This window comes from Meleagris gallopavo, chromosome 3 (assembly GCF_000146605.3).
Source record: "Meleagris gallopavo isolate NT-WF06-2002-E0010 breed Aviagen turkey brand Nicholas breeding stock chromosome 3, Turkey_5.1, whole genome shotgun sequence".
In the NCBI taxonomy this organism is placed as follows: domain Eukaryota; kingdom Metazoa; phylum Chordata; class Aves; order Galliformes; family Phasianidae; genus Meleagris; species Meleagris gallopavo.
In genome coordinates this window covers 48,319,341-48,338,393 of record NC_015013.2, presented here as the reverse complement: position 1 = coordinate 48,338,393, position 19,053 = coordinate 48,319,341, and the positions used below count along the sequence as shown (strand labels likewise).

General features: G+C 37.7%; 1 protein-coding gene across 1 annotated transcript in view; it reads right to left on the bottom strand.

Moving 5' to 3' along the window:
- Positions 1 to 5,450: 5,450 nt before the first annotated feature.
- The window catches only part of LOC116216476 (laminin subunit alpha-3-like), a gene marked incomplete at its 5' end in the record, with an annotated part of 34,665 nt that continues 21,062 nt past the window's right edge, over positions 5,451 to 19,053 (bottom strand). Inside the window, 5 exons of the mRNA XM_031552881.1 lie at positions 5,451 to 6,188; positions 7,522 to 7,653; positions 8,656 to 8,746; positions 11,922 to 12,040; positions 17,577 to 17,692. Coding sequence (XP_031408741.1) covers positions 6,016 to 6,188; positions 7,522 to 7,653; positions 8,656 to 8,746; positions 11,922 to 12,040; positions 17,577 to 17,692 — 631 coding nt within the window. The remainder of the gene's footprint in view (positions 6,189 to 7,521; positions 7,654 to 8,655; positions 8,747 to 11,921; positions 12,041 to 17,576; positions 17,693 to 19,053) is intronic.

Genomic DNA, 19,053 nt, shown 5'->3' with positions numbered 1-19,053 from the left:
ATACAATCTGAGGCCAAAATGAATTATGACTACTATTTCAGTAATAGGTCTATCTCCTAAAAAAGGATAACAAACCTGTAGGATTATTTTTTTGCTAAGATTATAGTGATTATCCACATAATTCAGCTATTTATATGTTGCTCCTTTAGTATCAACACTTTTCACTTCTAGAAAAGTAAAGTACTATTCACAATGTTTAGGTAGATTGTTGTTTTAACTATGGTGTCTGCAGGTTTCATTGTGCCTGTTATAAAAACATACACATGGTCTGGGCCTCATCAATGAATCCATTTAGGCAGAAAAAAAATATTGATATTGTGGAAGATTCGCAGGGTCAAGCCCTTCTAGATTAGTATTTATGGCACAGTTTTATCACTTGTCGAGAGCATATACTAATGTAATTTAAAGTTTATAAGACAATGTATCAAATATTAGAAGACCAAACCAGTTGCAATGAAGCTTATACTCTTGAAATTTAATGAGTCAGAACACCCATCTGCCTAGCCGAAGCTTTAGATTTCATGTTTTAAAAGAGAGATACAAATGCACCAAGGCCAAATACTTCTGTGCTTACATTAATCCAACTAGTACAGATAACAGAAACAGCAATGATGCACCAGAGAGGGCTACCAGAGTGTGTGCCTGCCTGGAAACTGGCTAGATCTTCAGTGTTCCTGTTGTCAGCTTTGAAAAGGAGGAAACTATCATGCTTACATAGGTTGTTTTATATTGAATATATTTGAGAAAAAAATAATTTCCTTTTGTATGGTAATGAGACAGCAACCCCTCAGCAGAAAGAGGAAAGGCTGTTACTCACGCAAGCAGCTGGGATAGCTGTAATAACCTGGAGCACACTGGTCACATCTAAATCCAGCATAGTTACTATGACACAGACACTGTCCTCTAGGATCACATGTATTGTCCAGCGAGCCGGTAGAGTCACAGTTGCATTCTGCACAGAGGAAGAAAAGAATAACTAAATAACTTGAGGGATGCATCTCTAAGTAAGTAGTTATTTAAAAATAGAGTTTGCCAAAAAAGTCACCTTTAAATGTCAAATAATCATGGAGAATCCAGACAAAACAGTTTTACCACCAAATATAAATAAATATATTGAAATAAGTGTTTATAATATAATTGCCTCCTCAAACACTGATAATCATGTTCTTCTTGAAACTCTGTGGTATACAGTTTTTAGATCTGTTCTTACTCCCTACAAAACATCTGTGAAAGGAACAAAAATGTATCTTAAAATTGAAAGAAAAGGCTCATGACAGAAGTACTCAACATTTTTAAAAAAATAATCTGACAAAAAGCATCTACAAGGCTAAACTAGGTCTGATGCCTGAGAATAACCTTACTAGTACAATACAGCAGGGCACGCTGTAAGACTTAATTAGCTGGATGGGTGCTTCCCTTGGATTTATCAGTTTAAGGCTAATAGTTCTCTCATAGATGACCTGTTATTTTATGGAAATGATACTAGAATTTACACCAGTGCACATTTTATAGGTACACGAATGGGAGCCCATCTGGGAATCCCAGTTGCTAAGGTCTGCAGTTAATCACATGTATTATACAACTAACAGAAACGACTGTCTGACAGAAATATAAAACAAACGCTGCTCAAATACTATCTTTCTGTTCCATGTTCATATTCCCAGTTTCCCCTTTCAGTTCCTCCTTTTACTGCAGCCAAGGATATTAGGCTTTGCTGTGTTTACTTCAAAGTATAATGGAAAGACACAGGATTTGCTAGGAAGTTAGCATAAGAAAAATATAAACAATGAAACTTCCAAAATCACCACCACCACAGCTGTCTACTCTCAGCTGAACACTATATAATGTTTTCTCCTTATTTTAACTGCATCAATTAGTTTAAAAGGATTACTTTGATTTTTGCTCCTATTGAATAGGTTTGAATACTATAGATTCCAACAAAGCAAGTTCAGAGAGGCCAGTTTTAGTTGCAGCAGCCAAGAAGCTATCAGAACTACCTCCCTTCAGAATATGATAGCTCCAAGTAGGAATATCAGGCTGGGCTGCTCATCTTCGACCACAGACTACAGCATGCTGCATTAATTTAAATTTGACTAACAGCAGCTTATTTTAATAGAACAAGCTGTGAACTGCAGCAGTTTAGAGTAATCCCACTGGTTGTGTTTTCAACTATTTTGCCTGCCTTCTACTATTTATTTTTGCATGCTTTCTTAAACTTTCATGTCTCTTCTCTGCTTTTGTTGTTAAAAAAATTGAACATATTCAATACAGATCTGATTTGCTTTAAGATTTCTACTTAATTCAGCTCAAGGGGAAAAATTACAATATTTTAAAGCCACTAAGCATGGTGCACCAACACAAAACTTGATTTTATGTTTTTCATTTTTAAAAGCTCATCTACTCCAGACCATAAATATACAGTCATGTGGTATTATTTTATTCCAACCATTGTGTTTGGTAACACAATGCAATACATCTTTGAGAATGCTTAAAGAATCCAGCTATTTACTGGATATAAACAAGTACACAAAGTCCAAAAAGAAGATTACCATAGTCTGAAATAATAAGGAAGAAGGCGGTGAGTCATGATGTTCTATATAAATCCAGTACAGGAAATTATGCATCAAAACTCAGCAATATCTTACATTCTTTTTCAGAGTAAAATTCACTGATCATTGAACAGTTTGAGATGGAAGGGACCTTAAAGATCATCAATTTCCACTCCCCTTCTACTGTTGGGGGCAGGGATTATCAAGGATTACCAAGGATTAAGGGTCTCTCTCATTCACTGCAAAGGCAGACAGAACATAGAGGCAGATAGGACTTGATGGTACCCTCATGAACACACAGAAGTATGCTTTTCAACAACATACTCCTTCAGTATTGATCAATTTTCCTTTCATGTAAACAGTAGGCTAGGCCTTGACATCATATACACTGGTAAAACCAAACTGAGATCATTCATGCTTCACATTTTTATGTCCAAGGCCTGCTATATGATGCTAAAACGAGTAAGAAATCACTGTGAAGGGCAAAATGTCACTTTCAAATTTACAAAAGACACATTGTGTGAGGAACTAAACAGATCCTCTGCAAAAGTAGATTAGTTCTCCACAGTTCTGCTGCATTTTTTTTTTTTTATACCATGCCAGTTCCTTGCCAGCAATCAAATATTTTCTGTTGCTTTAGGCCTCCATTATTAAAACAGTTTTCATATCTTTTAGTTATTATTAAGACAGCTGTGCTAACTGAAGCTAAATCAGTCTGATTACGAGAAAAGCCTGCATAAAAAAGCCTGCATAATTTCCTAGTACGGAAACAATGCCTGGAATTAGTGCTCAGAGAATGAAAATGCATGAAGATTTCACTGCAAAGAAGAGGAGTGTCTTGCTCACTTATTACTGCTGCGAATACGACTTCAACCCCTACCAAAACAGTACATTAAAAGCATTGCAGTTAGCCTATTCAGGGGTCTGTTGGATTCCATACATGCAGTCTGCAAACTTACCTTCACAGACAGGGAAAGTGTGGTGGCCAGGCTGACAGCTGTCACACTGATGTCCAACTACCCCTGAGCGACAAAGACACTTTCCAAGAAAATCACAGACTTCAGGCTGGGTACCCACTGAGTTACATTCACACACTGCAACCAAGAACAGAATTTTCAGATGAGATCTAGAGATTTTCAGTCTCTAGAGAGCTCTCTTCTTTCATCTTTCAGAAACAAAAAAGAAAGGAGGAAAGGGAGGAAAGGAAAGGGAGGAAGGTAAGAGAGGAGAGAGAGAGAAGGGAGGAAGGAAAGGGAGGAAGGAAAGGGAGGAAGGAAAGAAAGAAAAAAACCATTCTCTGATGGTCAGAATCTTTTCAGGCTGTCAGAGTTATTTTGTTTCTTATTAGCTTATATTGATTGCTCATCAGTAGGAATCAGTATTGAGGTAGACATTAATGAAAATCTATTAAAGAAAGAATCCGGCTCAAATTAACTATGGAGTTTGATGTCAGTGCAGGAGCACACAGTCTGTCCTCACTCATGGACAGACTCATCAATCCTAAGTGGTGTTTCAACCGCTGAAAGCAGTTTCCCCTTTTCTAGGCTAAAATTAAACAATTCATGGTTTGGGATTTACAGTCTCAGGAGGGAAGGGTTAGTAAGATGCATAAGAAGGCAGTAGAGATAATTAAAGTACTCTAAAAAGAGACAGTTTTCTGGTACTGATATATCAAGCTGCCCTTTCTCATCAAAGTAAGGTTACAAACTAAAATTAAATAAAAAATAAAAGATAAGTAACAGAAATGCTTCAACTGGTATTCTAGATATCATCAGGCATAAATTAACTGGAATCTGATATCTGCATCATAAAATAGTCAGCAATCAATTGAGGCATTTTTAGTTAGGAATCACTCCTCATCAAATTTTTCTTCTTTTTTGACTTCCACGAGTTTTGAGAGAGTTTGTTATATACACATCTCCTTGTCAAAAGAATTTATTTCTCAGTACAAAATAGGGATCTGTATTTTTGGATATACCTCCTGAAAGGGAATGTTTTGGCTTACCCTGGCAGAAAGGGTAATGAAAATAGCCAGCTGCACAGGTATCACAGGAAAATCCCTGAAATCCAGTTCGACATCTGCACTGCCCAGTATTTCCATCACAGTCACCATCCAGCACTCCTGCGCCGTGGCACCTGCACGCTGGAGAGAACATTATAAAGAAAACATCTGCAGTGTTATGAATCTTAGAGTATTTCACTTGGAAACCAAATGTTGGCATTTACACTGGACATCCGGCTCCAAGCATAAAAGAGACAACAGAACTTACGCAGACACTGGGGGCCAAAGTATCCTGCTTTGCAGCCACCTTCTAGTTACAACAGGATCAAAAAGACAGAAAGGAACAGAAGTTAGCACATGAAAATATGCAACTCCTCGTATTTTTACAGAGAAAATTATATCAGTACTTAGTAATTATTACTACTGAAGTAAGAAAACTATTTGTATGATCCTTACACACAAGTGTTATCAGAAAAGTAAATCATAATCACAAGCTTAGTCTGAAAGCACTAATTCTTCAGATACAAAAATTTCCATTTAGAGACACCCACTTTTCCTATGCCTTCAGACTGAGATGCTACTGTTGAAAATGTAAATAGCTTTAAGACTTGTTTTCTCCTGCTTACTTTTCCTCATTTTATCATTGCAATTTTTTTTTCTTCTTCATTTTAAACGTATGTAAGAGAATATGCAACAGAGCATACCTTAAGTCTACATGATACATTTTTGATGCTACCCAGGGATGATAATTATCCACCCAAAACTAAAGCTTTGTGAGCTGTAATACTAACAGCAGACATTTTCAAGGGATTTAGAACTTGTAAATGGATGTGCACTCTCTACCCATCCCTGCTTTGTGGGTTTTTTGTTTTTTCGGGGGGGGGAGGGAAGGGTTTTTCTTTTTGCAAAAGCTAGTAGAAAATTAAGTGGAATTACGTTGCTTTCAGGATATTACAAAGCATTCTAGTATTTTTTGTTGTTGTTTGTTTGTTTAAGTTATTAATCCTGAAGTACATCGCAAGTAGTTATTTGATCTGGCACAGGCTGTGATGCCTCAGTACTGCAGTATGATGACATATGCTAAAGAACCCACCAAGGCAACCGTTGCATGTATTTCAGACAGCTTCGGGGTGGGCTAAATAAGAAATACTTATCCCTCAGAAATGCAAGTTCTTTACTGCCAAAGGCAATGTACAATTTGCCAGGTGTAAGAAGACAGCCCAGAAACAAAGGCCAGTTAGCCCTAAGAGATTTACACTGCAAAGCAGCTGACAAGTGGTACATGTCAGAAAGCCTTGATGGATCTGTTCATGAGCATTTAACAAGATGGTCAGGATCTTCTGCAGATGTTTGCCGGAGGGTCGCCAAACTTGTTTCTGATCCATAAATTTTTGGAACTAACCCACTAAAGTGTTTAATATGAGTAAGACTATGTAATGAACTTCTGGTTAGAAAAAAGGCTCTTCAAAAGATAAACAGCAACACTGAATAAATCTTCCTGAAAGAACAAGCACTACTGAAATCATGAAAAATGATTAAATTGGGAAGATAAACAAAACACAAAAAGAACTTGCCTATTATGTCACCAGCTATAGCATCTCTTGGATTTGGAGAAGTAAAAGGATAAACAGGAATATCTTTAAAACAAAAGAAACAATAAAGTACAGTTTAAAGAGATGCACTTATTTCAGTAAAAATCATGACAAAATATAAAGTTCTGTCCTGTTGAGACAAAGAGCATGATTACATGACTCAAGCAACCAATTACTGTTTTGTTCTCTTTCAGTTAGGAAAGGACTAAGAAACTTTTAACTTTTGTTCTCCAAATCAGGTAAAAGTCTGTCCACAAAGAAACACACAAAAGGCCAAATATCCTTTGGAAATGCTATTACATTGCTTTCCTGCTCTCTCTGTTTTCGTACAGAAAGCTTTCTTGTTCTTGACAGCATTATGAGAGTATCTAGGGATCTAAGTATTTATTTCAAAGTTTTTATTTCCAGTTGAAAGTTCATCTCCTACTATTTGCCATTATGACTCAGAACCCAAAGCCCCAGAATCTGAGACAAAATACTCCCACTGTTGCATTTTTAGAATCAGATCACAGAGTCATAAGCTTTTTTGCAGTAAACACAATTCCGATGTTATATCATCTTCCTAAGGGGAAAACATTTAATTTTCTCAATTGTCAATGCATAGTTTTAATCTGTGTTAACGTAAAAATCTAATTTTCAATTAATTAATGACATTTGATTTCGTTCTGTTACCATTTTCAATAAATGGAGGCACTCAGCATTTGTGAGACATTATTTTTTCTCATGTGTTTATTTTCTTTGGCTTTACAAACATCTTTCCCTGAATCACTTAAATCTTAAACAAATCTGTAACCTTCCCTTCAACCATATTATCTGCACTTATCTGCAGTCCAGCAGAAGTATGAAAGCACCGCTGAAAGCTTCATGCTCTGCCAGGAGGGACTTTCCAGCATTATGCAGGTGGTAATTTACAACTATTTTAAATTATTTCTAGAATCTTCTGAAAGCCCACAGACTTGGTTTATTACAGTTGCAAGTTCCAAATTCTTTGAGGCCTAGAGAACACAAAACCATTTTCTCCCTTTTCTCTACCTAGTAATAGTCTACTTTCTAGTTCAAGTGAGTTATACACAATGACCCTGAGACACATTTGAACAACTGGTCCGAGGGCTTTAGGACTGGAATTTAGGGACAGAGAGATGTCTTGCACGAATTCTGAGAATGCAATACAACCTATTTGATTTTCAGGGAACCATTACTTCGTAAGTAAACCAGACTCTCTTCAGTGTTATGACTACTGATTTCTTAGAAAATGTGAACATGAAAATCTGAAATGCCAGATGAATCAAACAGATGAAATAAATCAAGCGTGATGAAAACAGTCCTTTAAAGCACATTTACAGTGCAAGAGAAGAGACGTTTTTATTTTCATACTTACGGATACAAAATGGAAAACTATAGAATCCATCAGCACAGTGTTCACAGTTTTCTCCCTTGAAATTCCACTTGCAGAAACAGCGGCCTGATCCTTCCTCACAGCCCTCTGCACGCTCCAGATCACAAGGGCAAGCTAAGCAAGGATAAGAAATTTAGCACTTTTTGGAAATGAATTAATTTATCTTTTGCAGCATGGCAACATAGCATTATAATGTTATTTACAGTTGCAAGTATCTCCTCATTTCAAGAATTAACACCTGCGTGCTGTTTCATATTTCCCCAAGTACTCTATATCACCAGTTAATCTTTACAACACCCCTTAGAGGTGAGATCGATATTATTTCTCTTAGCGTTTAACTTTTTAAATCCAGAAAGCTGCACTTTATTACATTATTATTCTGCACAGCATCTATTTTTTCTGTGGTTCTGCTCATCTCTCTCCAAAGTCTAGGCTAAGCATCATGCCCCATCCATCTTCCATTACGCATCACATGCAGCATTACAGTAGAAGTTTCATCACTGTTTGACCTCCCATCCATATCAAACACAACAAACCATAGCTTCCTCCTACTTAATACAGAGCTCCATCAGCCTGTTTGTAATTCGGCTCTTTGCTCTTATCCATACTGGGCTCATCTTTTTTAAATGTTATATTAGCAATTATCCCATTGCACTATTGATTATAGATGATTCAGCACTAGATAAAGTAGGAGCGACAATCATTAGAACCTTTTGATTTGTAAATTTTATTTTATAAGTGACTAAGAGCCAACAGATATGTAAATAAGAGAGCTAAGAGAAGCAAAGTCACGAGGTTATGGGATAAGAGTGGCTTCTCAGAGGTCATGTCAGCTGTGACGCATGTAGTTGATCCTACCTCCTCAGCAGCCTTTTATGGCTTACTTCCTGCTATTGTCCTGCTGCTGGCCTGAAGCCACACATGTTGAGAAGAACATCATTGAGGGGGTCTAAAGCAACACAATGTCACGTGCAGTTCTTTTCAAACATCTTTCGAACACTTTATTTCCCCTCCCAAAAATATGCATCCCCTGCACTTGTTATATTAAAAAAAAAACAACACAAAACCAAAACATCACCACCACAATGAGAAGATACTGAATACAAAAGACCTTACATATACAGCCATCAGGAGCTCTTGCTGGAACACCATAAGGACGATAGTAACCTTTTGCACATTTCTCACAGTTAACACCAGCTGTATTATGCTGTGCAAAATAAAACAGGAGGAGAATATGAACTAAAAAGGGGAACTTGGAAGGAGAACTAAGAAACAATAACATCCTTAACACTCTTCCTATACACAAGTAAGGAGGATCATCTCAGGAAAAGGACAAAAAAGAAGCATTTACACAATAAATACAGCATTTGTCATTTGATGTTCTTTAACTACTTAATCTGTACAGCTTTCTGTATTGCAGTATTCTCACATGAAGTAGCCAAATTTTAACTTTAAATTATGAAAATGAGCTACTTAACAGAAAATAATTTCAATTTAGTAATAAAATTCCTCCTTTTTACACTATCACTATATTTATTTTATACTGCTTTGTTTTGTTTTGTTTGGTTTTTTTTTTTTGCAACATGTACATCATACAGACAACTGCATGGAGTTTTCCTCACGCTTTTATTTCTTATGAATACACTATCCAATATTAGCAATCTCAATATAATCCAAAACCTAAGCAGTCTACGTGAAAGAGACAAAATACTTATTCCATTGCATTACAAAAATATGCATCTCTGCAAATGTGTTTTAGAAATACAGAAAAAAACATCATACGTATTTTGAAATACAGTAAAAATACATCTCAGGTGAAGAAAGTCCTGAGTATATTGCAACTCCTGCAGTAAAGCTCTCCCTCTTGGTGAAGGTGACAGGAGCACGCACCAGTGATGGCGTTCATAAATTGAGTAGTTAGGAGTCAAAACACTGGTGGAGTCAGTCTCATGAGCAGGGGATGAGAGAAGGGAGTAAATTTTGCTTTGGAGCAAGCAAAGCAGCAGACATCTGCCCTTAGCCCCCTCGTGCTGTTTAGTTCCTCCTCAGGGCATGTTGCAACAGATGGCTGCAGAGACTTAATGGTTCAGCTGGCAGGGCAGTTGATGAGCAGGGTACTCAGTACATTGCTATTGAGGTTGGTGTTCTCAAATTGCTCAATAGTCCTAGTTCTGCCAGGTGCTTCCTCTAGCACCTCCACAGCTACTGCTGAGAAAGGCTAACACTAGATTAGGGAAGGTGATCCTCACATCTCACAGTAGATGGAGACACATCAGCTGTTGCAGCACATAGCCTGGCAAGACCCAGTAACGCTGCTTAAGACTGCAGAACTACATGAAGGTTGTGCAGCAGTGGAGTCAACACATCGCAGTGCATGTTCTTCAGAGATTCCTAACACCCATGGCACATTAGAGGCCTCATCCTGGACAGAGCTGCAGGTGGTGAATGCCACTTTCTGGGTCTGGTGACGAACCTGGGCACAGCTTGTCAATAAGGATCAGAAAACACACTAACACCACTGATACTGCAGTAGGTGTGTTACAGGCTGCCTGAACAAGAAGGTGGATGAAGTATTTTTTATGCAGCTAGAGAAAATCTTGCAATCACAGGCCTTGGTACTCAAAGATAATTTTAACCACCCCAATGCAGCAGAGAGTAAGAAATTCAGAAGTTAATTTTACTTTATGAAAGACAGTTTTGGGATGCAGGGGCTTATGAACCTGAAGGAGGAGATAACTCTGTTCAAGAGGACTCCCACAAACAAGGAAGAACTGGGAGAACATGTGAAAACTGAGGACAGCATTATGCAGTGACCATGAGACTGAATTTTAAGATCCTGAGACATGCAGGAAAGACCAACAAGATAAACCTACCAGACAGCACAAAGTTGTGCACAGAAATGTCAACTGGGAGAAAAATAACATTTCTTCTGCTCATGCTAGTAAAAAAATAATTCTATTCTCTTCTGATTGCTTTTTGGATAACATTTGATTATACTGGGGTAATAAAATGGAAAACATCCTTTAAATTTTACTAGACATCAACTTTTTTTTTTTTGCTTTTTAAATACAGCCATATTTTCAAATGCACAGCATGGTAATATAAATCATTAAATGTAGGTTTCATAGGAGAATAGGCTTAATGATATTTTTCCCTTATCATAATACTTCAGAAGACTCAACAACAAAAGGAAGACAGATTTTTAAATCTCTCTAGCTATATTTAACCTGGAAATCACAGACAATTACAAATTTATATTGGAAGAAACCTCAGCAGGTCAGGTGATCCAACCTCACACAAAGCACAGATAACTCCAAGATTAGATCAAGTTATTTAGAGTTTTGTATGATCTTTTCTGATAGTAGTCACAGTACTATAAAAGTCACTTAGGATGAGAAGGATTTTATTTTTATTTATTTATTTTTTTTACAAGAATGTATTACTCATTAACGACATATAGTGTGAAGTCTCTGACTCCAAATTGACATTTGTTGGTCCAAACCAGCCAAGCCTCTAAGGGTAGAAGCACGTGACATGTAAGGAGAAACTGAGAAAAGGGCCTAGACTAGCTTGGAGAGTATACATTTAAGGACAGTACAGTGCCTAGTGGCAGTTTTCTATTTCTGGGAGGAGGTTACAGAGAAGACAGAGCCATGCATTGCAAGACAAAAGCCAACTGCCACAAGACGCAACTGGAGAAATTCCCACTGAACAGCAACAAAGACCTCTTTAGCATAAGAGTACTTAAGTGCTATAATAAATTACCCAGAGACTATGCAATCTCCATCCTTGGAAGTTTTCAGAACTGAACTGGACATTTCTTTATGCAAACTGATATTACTTGCATCTATCCTTGGTTTGAGTGGAGCTCTAATCCAAATAACTTCCAGAGGTCCCTCCTACAATTCCACGTTTTTTCAATACCAAAAACCTTCCTTCCTGGTATCACCTATGTCCTCCTTTAATCTTGACGATGAAGGAGAGTTTTCTGCATTTTGCTTCAGTAAAGAACCAGCTGGACTGTGTTGGTACTTTATTTAGGAAATTTTATTTCCCTTTATTAAGCAGAGAAATGGCAGACTTCATAATAACAGGAAAGGGAATTTTTTGTAGTTAATTTAATCGTTTTATTGTGTGGCCTTATTTGAATCACATAGAACTGCACATAAACGTAAGTTATGTATCATTATACATTGACAAGGAATGTTGTATGATGCAAATTATTTTCAGACACCTATTTCCCTACTCTGAGTACAAGTAATAACAGTAGAGAAATGGAGCTATCTAAACTGGTCAGCCTCATAACTATCAGTGCAGGCACAACAACACTATAGTACACCTTCCTCAAAAATCATTTACTTAAACAACCAAAGTCTTTTTACCTGGCAGTTAATGCAGACTCCTCCACCTTCATAATGCCCATGAATATTTAGGCTTTCTCGACGCTGATCAACGTCAGCGTCATAGTAGCAGTCAGTGGCATGTCCGTGACAATTGCAGGCTGGAAAAGTAATACTCCAAGTCAGCTTTCATTATCATGCTAGAATTCATAGAAACATAGAATCACCACGATTGGAAAAGACCCCCAAGATCATCCAGTCCAACCATCCACCTACCACCAATATTTCCCACTAAACTATGTCCCTCACTACAACATTCAAATATTTCTTGAACACCTCCAGTGATGGTGACTCCACCATCTCCCTGGGCAGCCCATTCCAGCACCAAAACACTCCTTCAGAGAAGAATTTTTTCCTAACATCCAATCTGAACCTCCCCTGGAACAACTTGAGGTCATTCCCTTTAGTCCTATTGCTAGTTACGTGCGAGTAGAGGCTGACCCCACCTCACCACAACCTTCTTTCAGGCCACTGTTGAGATCGATAAGGTCTCTCCTGAGCCTCCTCTCCTCCAGACTGAACAATCCCAGCTCCCTCAGCCACTCCCCATCAGACCTGTGCTCCAGACCCCTCACAGTTTTGTTGCCCTTCTCTGAACACACTCCAGGGCATCAATGTCTTTCTCATAGTGAAGGACCCAAAACTGAACATAGTACTCAAGGAATGGCTTCACTAGTGCTGAGTACAAAGTGATGATAACTTCACTGCTGCTGCTGGCAATATTATTTCTGATACAAGCCAGAATGCCATTAGCCTTCTTGTTCACCTGGGCACACTGCTGGCTTGTGTTCAGTTGAATGTTGACCAACAACTCCAGGTTCATTTCTTCTGCAGTCTTCCAGCCACTCTGCCCCAAGCCTGTAGTGTTGCCTGGGGTTGTTGTGACCAAAGTGCAGGACCCAGCACTTGGTCTTGTTGAACTTCATCCCATTGGGCTCAGCCCAGCTACCCAGTCTGTCCAGATCCTTCTGTAGGGCCTTCCTGCCTCCAAACAGATCGACACTTCCTCCCATGTTAGTGTCATCCACACGTTTAATAAAGGTGCACTCAATGCCCTTAATCAGATCATCAACAAAGATACTGAACAGGACAGGCCCCAGTATTGACTTCCTGGGCAATGTCCTCATGACTGGTCACCAGACAGATTTAATTCCATTCACCACCAATACAGTAGAGGTGACAAAAACAACTAGATTATTTATATATACAAACACTCATATGTTTTGTAGGACTCTCTAGAGCACATATTTACCTATCACCAACTGGATTTTCATGCTAGAAACACAGGAAGATCATCTAGACACAAGGAAGACATGCTGCTAGGTATATTAGAGAAAAAAATAGTTGTACCATCTCAAAACTATATATTTATGCATAAAAACAGAACTAGAAATCTCCAGAAGTATGGTCTCAGCAGTTTTGAAAAGATATGCAAAACATTTTCAGATGCTTATTCTATTTTTCCATTTCCAAAAATACATCTGGGTTGAAGCTGCATTCACTCAATTCACTATGTATTTATTTCAAATAAACAATTATAGATAAGTTATACATATTTAAATAAGAAGATATACACAAAAGGAACTCACATAGCCATAAATAAAGAGATATCAACAAATTTAGCTATATATATTTATCCAGCTGCTGTTCTCTTAATGGAGAAGTTTTAAGTATAAATTCATTCTACTGCCTGAGAATTTTGGATTCAAAAAGATGTACCATCTGAAAAAGCATGGGATAAAGAACAGTAACAAGAGTAATAATAATAAATTGCTATGTTAAAAAGGAAAGAATTAGATGACTGAGAAAATGAATTATCCCTAGCTTATGGTTGCTTACAGTCTCAGCTGTGATAAACTTTGGGTACTACATGCTTAGTTCATCTCCTGTATTTTTCTTTTTATTAAGCCAAGTAAAGGTAACAGTTGAACACACAGAGGATATATGCATTCCACAGTCCATCTCTGAATAATTGTTCTGTTACATTTTTTATTCCTTCTAACAGTTATTTATATTGTAGTGCTCAGAAGAGACTGAAGAGACTGAAAGAGACATATCTGAGAGACTTTGCTTCCAGGCACCTCAATGTCACTTGCAGATGCCCTGGCCCAGGAAGATCACCTACTGAAAACATCTGACATGCTTCCACTGGTAGCTTGTGGTGTTATATATGCATCAGCTGGCTTTACCAGTCTCCTTACATCAAGGTGGAGACCTAAAGCTAGAAAATCCCTTACTGTTTTAACTTTGGCCAAAAGGCCAAACAATACAAATTCCAGGGCCAGCCCAATGTTCATGACAGGTTCATTGCAGAAGAGAGTTAAGATGAAAAATAGCTCTACATTTTGAATAGATCTTGCAAGCTTGAGTAAAGAGAACGTATCCAATTTAGAATAGATATGCTATATGTAACTCATAATTTGGTCATCATGGGAGATATTAGTCGGAATTAATCTCTTAATTTTGATGCTTTCATTCACGGAAAGCTCTGTCTTCACTGAAACATTCCAGAACTGGAATACAATAGAATGTACCGTAACAGTAAACCAGCAGAACAAATCAAAAGTGGGACTATGGTTTTAACACAAACTTATTTCCTTTTTTTCTTGCAGAAACAACAGGAAATTTTTTTAAAGAACCCAGGAAAAAAAAGGCTTCCAGAAGCATGTGGATGCTAGGTAAGCTTTAATTACAAATGTTAAGCACTCCAAGAGAACCTTCCCAGGAGTTCCTCAACTTATGACTTCATAAAGCAATGGACTTGACACTTGGAAAAACCTTCCCTTTGCCTGGACTAGGGGATAAGACAATCTGGAAAAAAATGGATTCCTGGAAATGCTTCAAAACAAAACAAACAAACAAACAACAAAAAAAAGGTGAGAACTCTGGCCCTATTTCATGATGAGGGAAGAATTTCCTCATAATGTAATCCTACCAAGTACTATTCAAATTACCTAGTACAACTGGGAGCACGACTCTTGGAAAACCAATTTTCCAAGCGTTGTGCGATCATGCAGACAAAGCTGGGGAACTGAATCATTCTCTGCATCTCCTCTAGGCCTTTGTGTCTTAATAGCTTTGGACAAGGAAGCCTTTTCATAGAAATTGTCGAAAACAGAGCTGAGGAAAATCATCAGATTCCCTCATGGTTTGCTGCCAGGAACCAGATAGGTCAAGCCTAGGTTCCCTGGCTGGGTTTTGACAAATAAGATGTTGGTTCAAGATATTAAGTCAGCAAATGAATGAAGCGATCACACAGGAGGGGGGAAAAAAAAAAAAAAAAAAAAGAGAGAGATGGCTGGAAGGAATTGAAAGGAATGAAGATAGGATTTTTTTTTTCACTCTCAGCCCAACTGCCAGACAAAATGAGGATCTGTGCACAGAAATGAACATTTCCCTTTCTCTACACTGTAAACAAAAGCTCTTTCTAGCCAAATCCTCTGTGAGCTACACACAGCTCACAAGTATGCCTGTTAACACTGATGAGAAATAATTTGGTCAAAGTAACATTTTCTCTGGCAGGTGAACATAAACCCCTTCTACTTCACAAAGCAGTTTCTTACAACTTTGAGCCATTTGGTGGCCCACACTGTTCTAGAAAACTTACAGAGACTGGCCCTATTTCTTCGAGTTCCCACCAACCTCTTTCAGCTCCTCCAAAGGAATCTCAGGCTGCCGGAAACTTAATGAAGCTGTTTTAATTCCTTCACTACCAGCTTCCAAAAGAAGCCTGCACCTGGCCAACATTCTCAGCAAATCACCTGGAAGTGCTGGAAGCAATCCATTCTAACAAGCATATTTTTTTCAGAGGCAGTTAGAAGCTAAGCTGTTTTGGCTCTGAATCTTGCAGGTGAACTTGTTTATAAACTCATTCTTTCAAGGACATGACATTATTTATGCTCTTTGTCTATCTCTTCCTGGCAGAAAGTATTTTTCTTTCAAAGAGGGGAATTCAGATGAGGTTTCAAATATTGTCCAAAAATTGAGTCCCAACATGCCTATCTCTGATCAAACGTTTTAACAATCTTTTTTTTCTCCCTCCCCTCAACACTGTAAGTACTGCAATTTTGATTCAACAGGCAGTCTTTTATTCCTCAAAGTAATTATAGAGGTACATCTGTTTGGCTTTCAGATAAGCCTCCCCTGCTAACGGTTTGTACCCACAAGCTATAATGATCTTAGGAAAGGCAGACAAGTTATTTAACTTAAGCCAGACATCAGGGAAACCAGAGGCTACCAAGACATTTGCTCAGAGCAGGACATGCACAGAGATGGCTAGCACTGTACCACAGACACTGTTTTCCAGTCAAAAAGATGCACGACACTCATGTCTGACACTGCATACCCCTCAAGGAAAAGACGGTCCATGTGGTCACTCTCACAATTTTACATTTTCTTTAACAAAAGGATTAAACACATGGAAGACAGAAAAAAGGTCAAGGGGATTCTCCAGCTTGACTGTTCAGTCTGTGGATCTAAAGCACTTCAAACTCTTTAAAAAGAGCACAGAAAGAAAGACACGTGTGGAGGCGACTCCTCAGCAGGAACATCTTTGTGACCACCTGTATCAGGTCAGCAAGGGGGAACTGCTGGCTTGAGAAGGGAGCACAACCCAGACCCCTGTCAGTGTTAAAATGACAGGAAGCTCAGAGTAGACTGTTTATGAGCCCAAGACAAGAAGTACTGCACTGATTTATGGGTAATGTGTAACACTGCCAAGGCAGGACTCCACTACTGAGAGAATTTTCAGATGCATTTCATGGTTATTACATTGTAAATTTAGGAGTCTTTGGAGAGATGACATTTTGCACTGGTTCCTGAAACAGTGAGCGTGCTCAATTCCCAAAGGACAGATTTCCTTCTAGAAAACGGTTTTATGAGGGAAACTTTTGAACTGCATGCCTTCATAATATTAAAGATATAGTAGCTATAATGACAAGACCAATGAATAACTCAGATCCTCTTCCCAACAAAAGACAGCAAAGACTGTCTCATTATTTCTTACAATTCCCAGCTGCAAACTTTTACTAAATACTTCATTGTTTCATAAAGGGGACTGACTGCATCTTGCTATACTTCACTAAGTACTTCTTATTCCTCCAAAAACAAAAATACATGCCATACAGGTAAACCTACCGAGTCCCCTCTGTTGACAGTAGCAAAAAATAGAAGTCACAGCAAGAATTCTCCCTTGACACATCAAGTTAGAATTACCTGTTTGCAAGTTTAATAGAACTAAGTATTTATGCAGTCTCTCTCTCTTCTGAATACAAAGACCTTTGGCAACAGGTAGACAAGTTTCAAAACTGTACAAGATGCATATAATCTCTGCTCTGCTAGGGAATGCCCGTGGTTTGTCAGCATAGTGACGACTAGGTGAAGATGTTAATTTAACATACAGGATCATTTCCACTTTACTTTTGCAATATTCTCACATGTGTGATGATATTCATTGTTTAATGAGAAGAGAAAAAACAAATAATTTTCACTGCATCCTTATTGCTGTGTGGAAAGAATTTTCTCAGAAATTCTCAGAAAAAAAAGGGTATCAAAACCTACTGTGTGCTAGGTACTCACCGTGGCTAATTCCTACCCACTCAAAGTCTCTTTTGAACTAACTTATTTTTGACTACTCACGTTCACATATATTTGTGTTCCCAGCTGTCGCAGGTTGCCACTGTTTCTGATTATATCCAGGGCAGCAGTGGTCACAGGTTTCCCCACAAGTGTTATGCTGACATTCACAATGAAACCTACAGAATAAAAGTCACTTATTATACTGAAGTTGGATTCTATTTTTTTCTTAATTCTTTTTTTTTTCCTTAATCTTTTTGCAGTCCAAGATTTACACATATTGTGAAAAGGACATAAGTTTATGTGCAGGGAATTCAAATAGTAATACTAGAACATAGTAGAACTTGTCTGTAATTATTCATGACTGGTTACTTTAATTATATGATTATGGACTTGTTAGCATAAACGAGTTATAGAGAACATGTATCACTGGATTCAATAGACTGGATTAAAAAACCTTACGCTAAAATATTAAATCAAGCTAAATCAATAGCTTAGGATGTATCCTATTTTAGTTTCATTCCAAGGCTCAGGCATGTTGACCTACAGTAAATCAAAACACCTATCCCTTTTCTATGCATGCCTTCATCATTTTTCAGTTATGCTTTGCTTACAATTACTGTCTTTATTAAATCACAATAAGAAGTCCATCTTGTTACACTTAAAGTAGCTCATACTATTCATCAAGAAAACATACACCATATTTATTTTGATTTAGCTGAATAGGCTTCATGAGTGCAGGCTCTTATTATGAGCTAGGTCTTATTATCATGCATAGCAACTGAGTCCTAGGAGTAACAAATAGACCCCTGGAAGGGTCTGGAAAAAGACTGGAAAGGCTTTTCCCCATTATCTGCGTAGCCTAATAACCAAGGGGCAATATAGTTTTAGTGTATGATCATTCTTTTCTGGTAGATTTCACACTTTCTGCACTTTTCCCCAGCATAGGCATCTGAAAAGAAAGTACTCATTTGCCCAGTTATTCTTCAGTAGAAAGCAATTTAAATTATTACATTATATTGATAGTTTATTTAAATGCCACCATGGATAAAAGCAACAGCTATTTTAAACTAGGCTCTTAAAATGTGTTTTGGAAAGCCTGATTATTCACAGCCATTTTCATAGAGCAGATGAACCACAAAGCCCTAATCTAGCTCCTTGTGAAATCAATATGTAAATCATAAAATTCACAGGGAAAGGGAACTTTCCTATAGATTACAGATAACTGAATTAGTAGTTGTTATCCCTTTTAATTCAGGCTCACTCACAGAAAAGTACATTTATAAATGAAGGTATAGTAAGATAACATACCCATTCTTTACCATAAGTATACTCCTGCTGCCAAATGACTGAAATAACATTTTGTTTGCTAATTGCTCATGTATGCGACAATACAAACACTTCTTAAACAATTAAAAGACTGTAAAGAGAATTGTAAAATATCCCAGATATAGCTTTTGCAACTGTTATTCTAAACAAACATTATTTAGAGCCAGATATCCAAAGGACAAATAGTCATCAGTCCCAAGTTCTGCTCCAA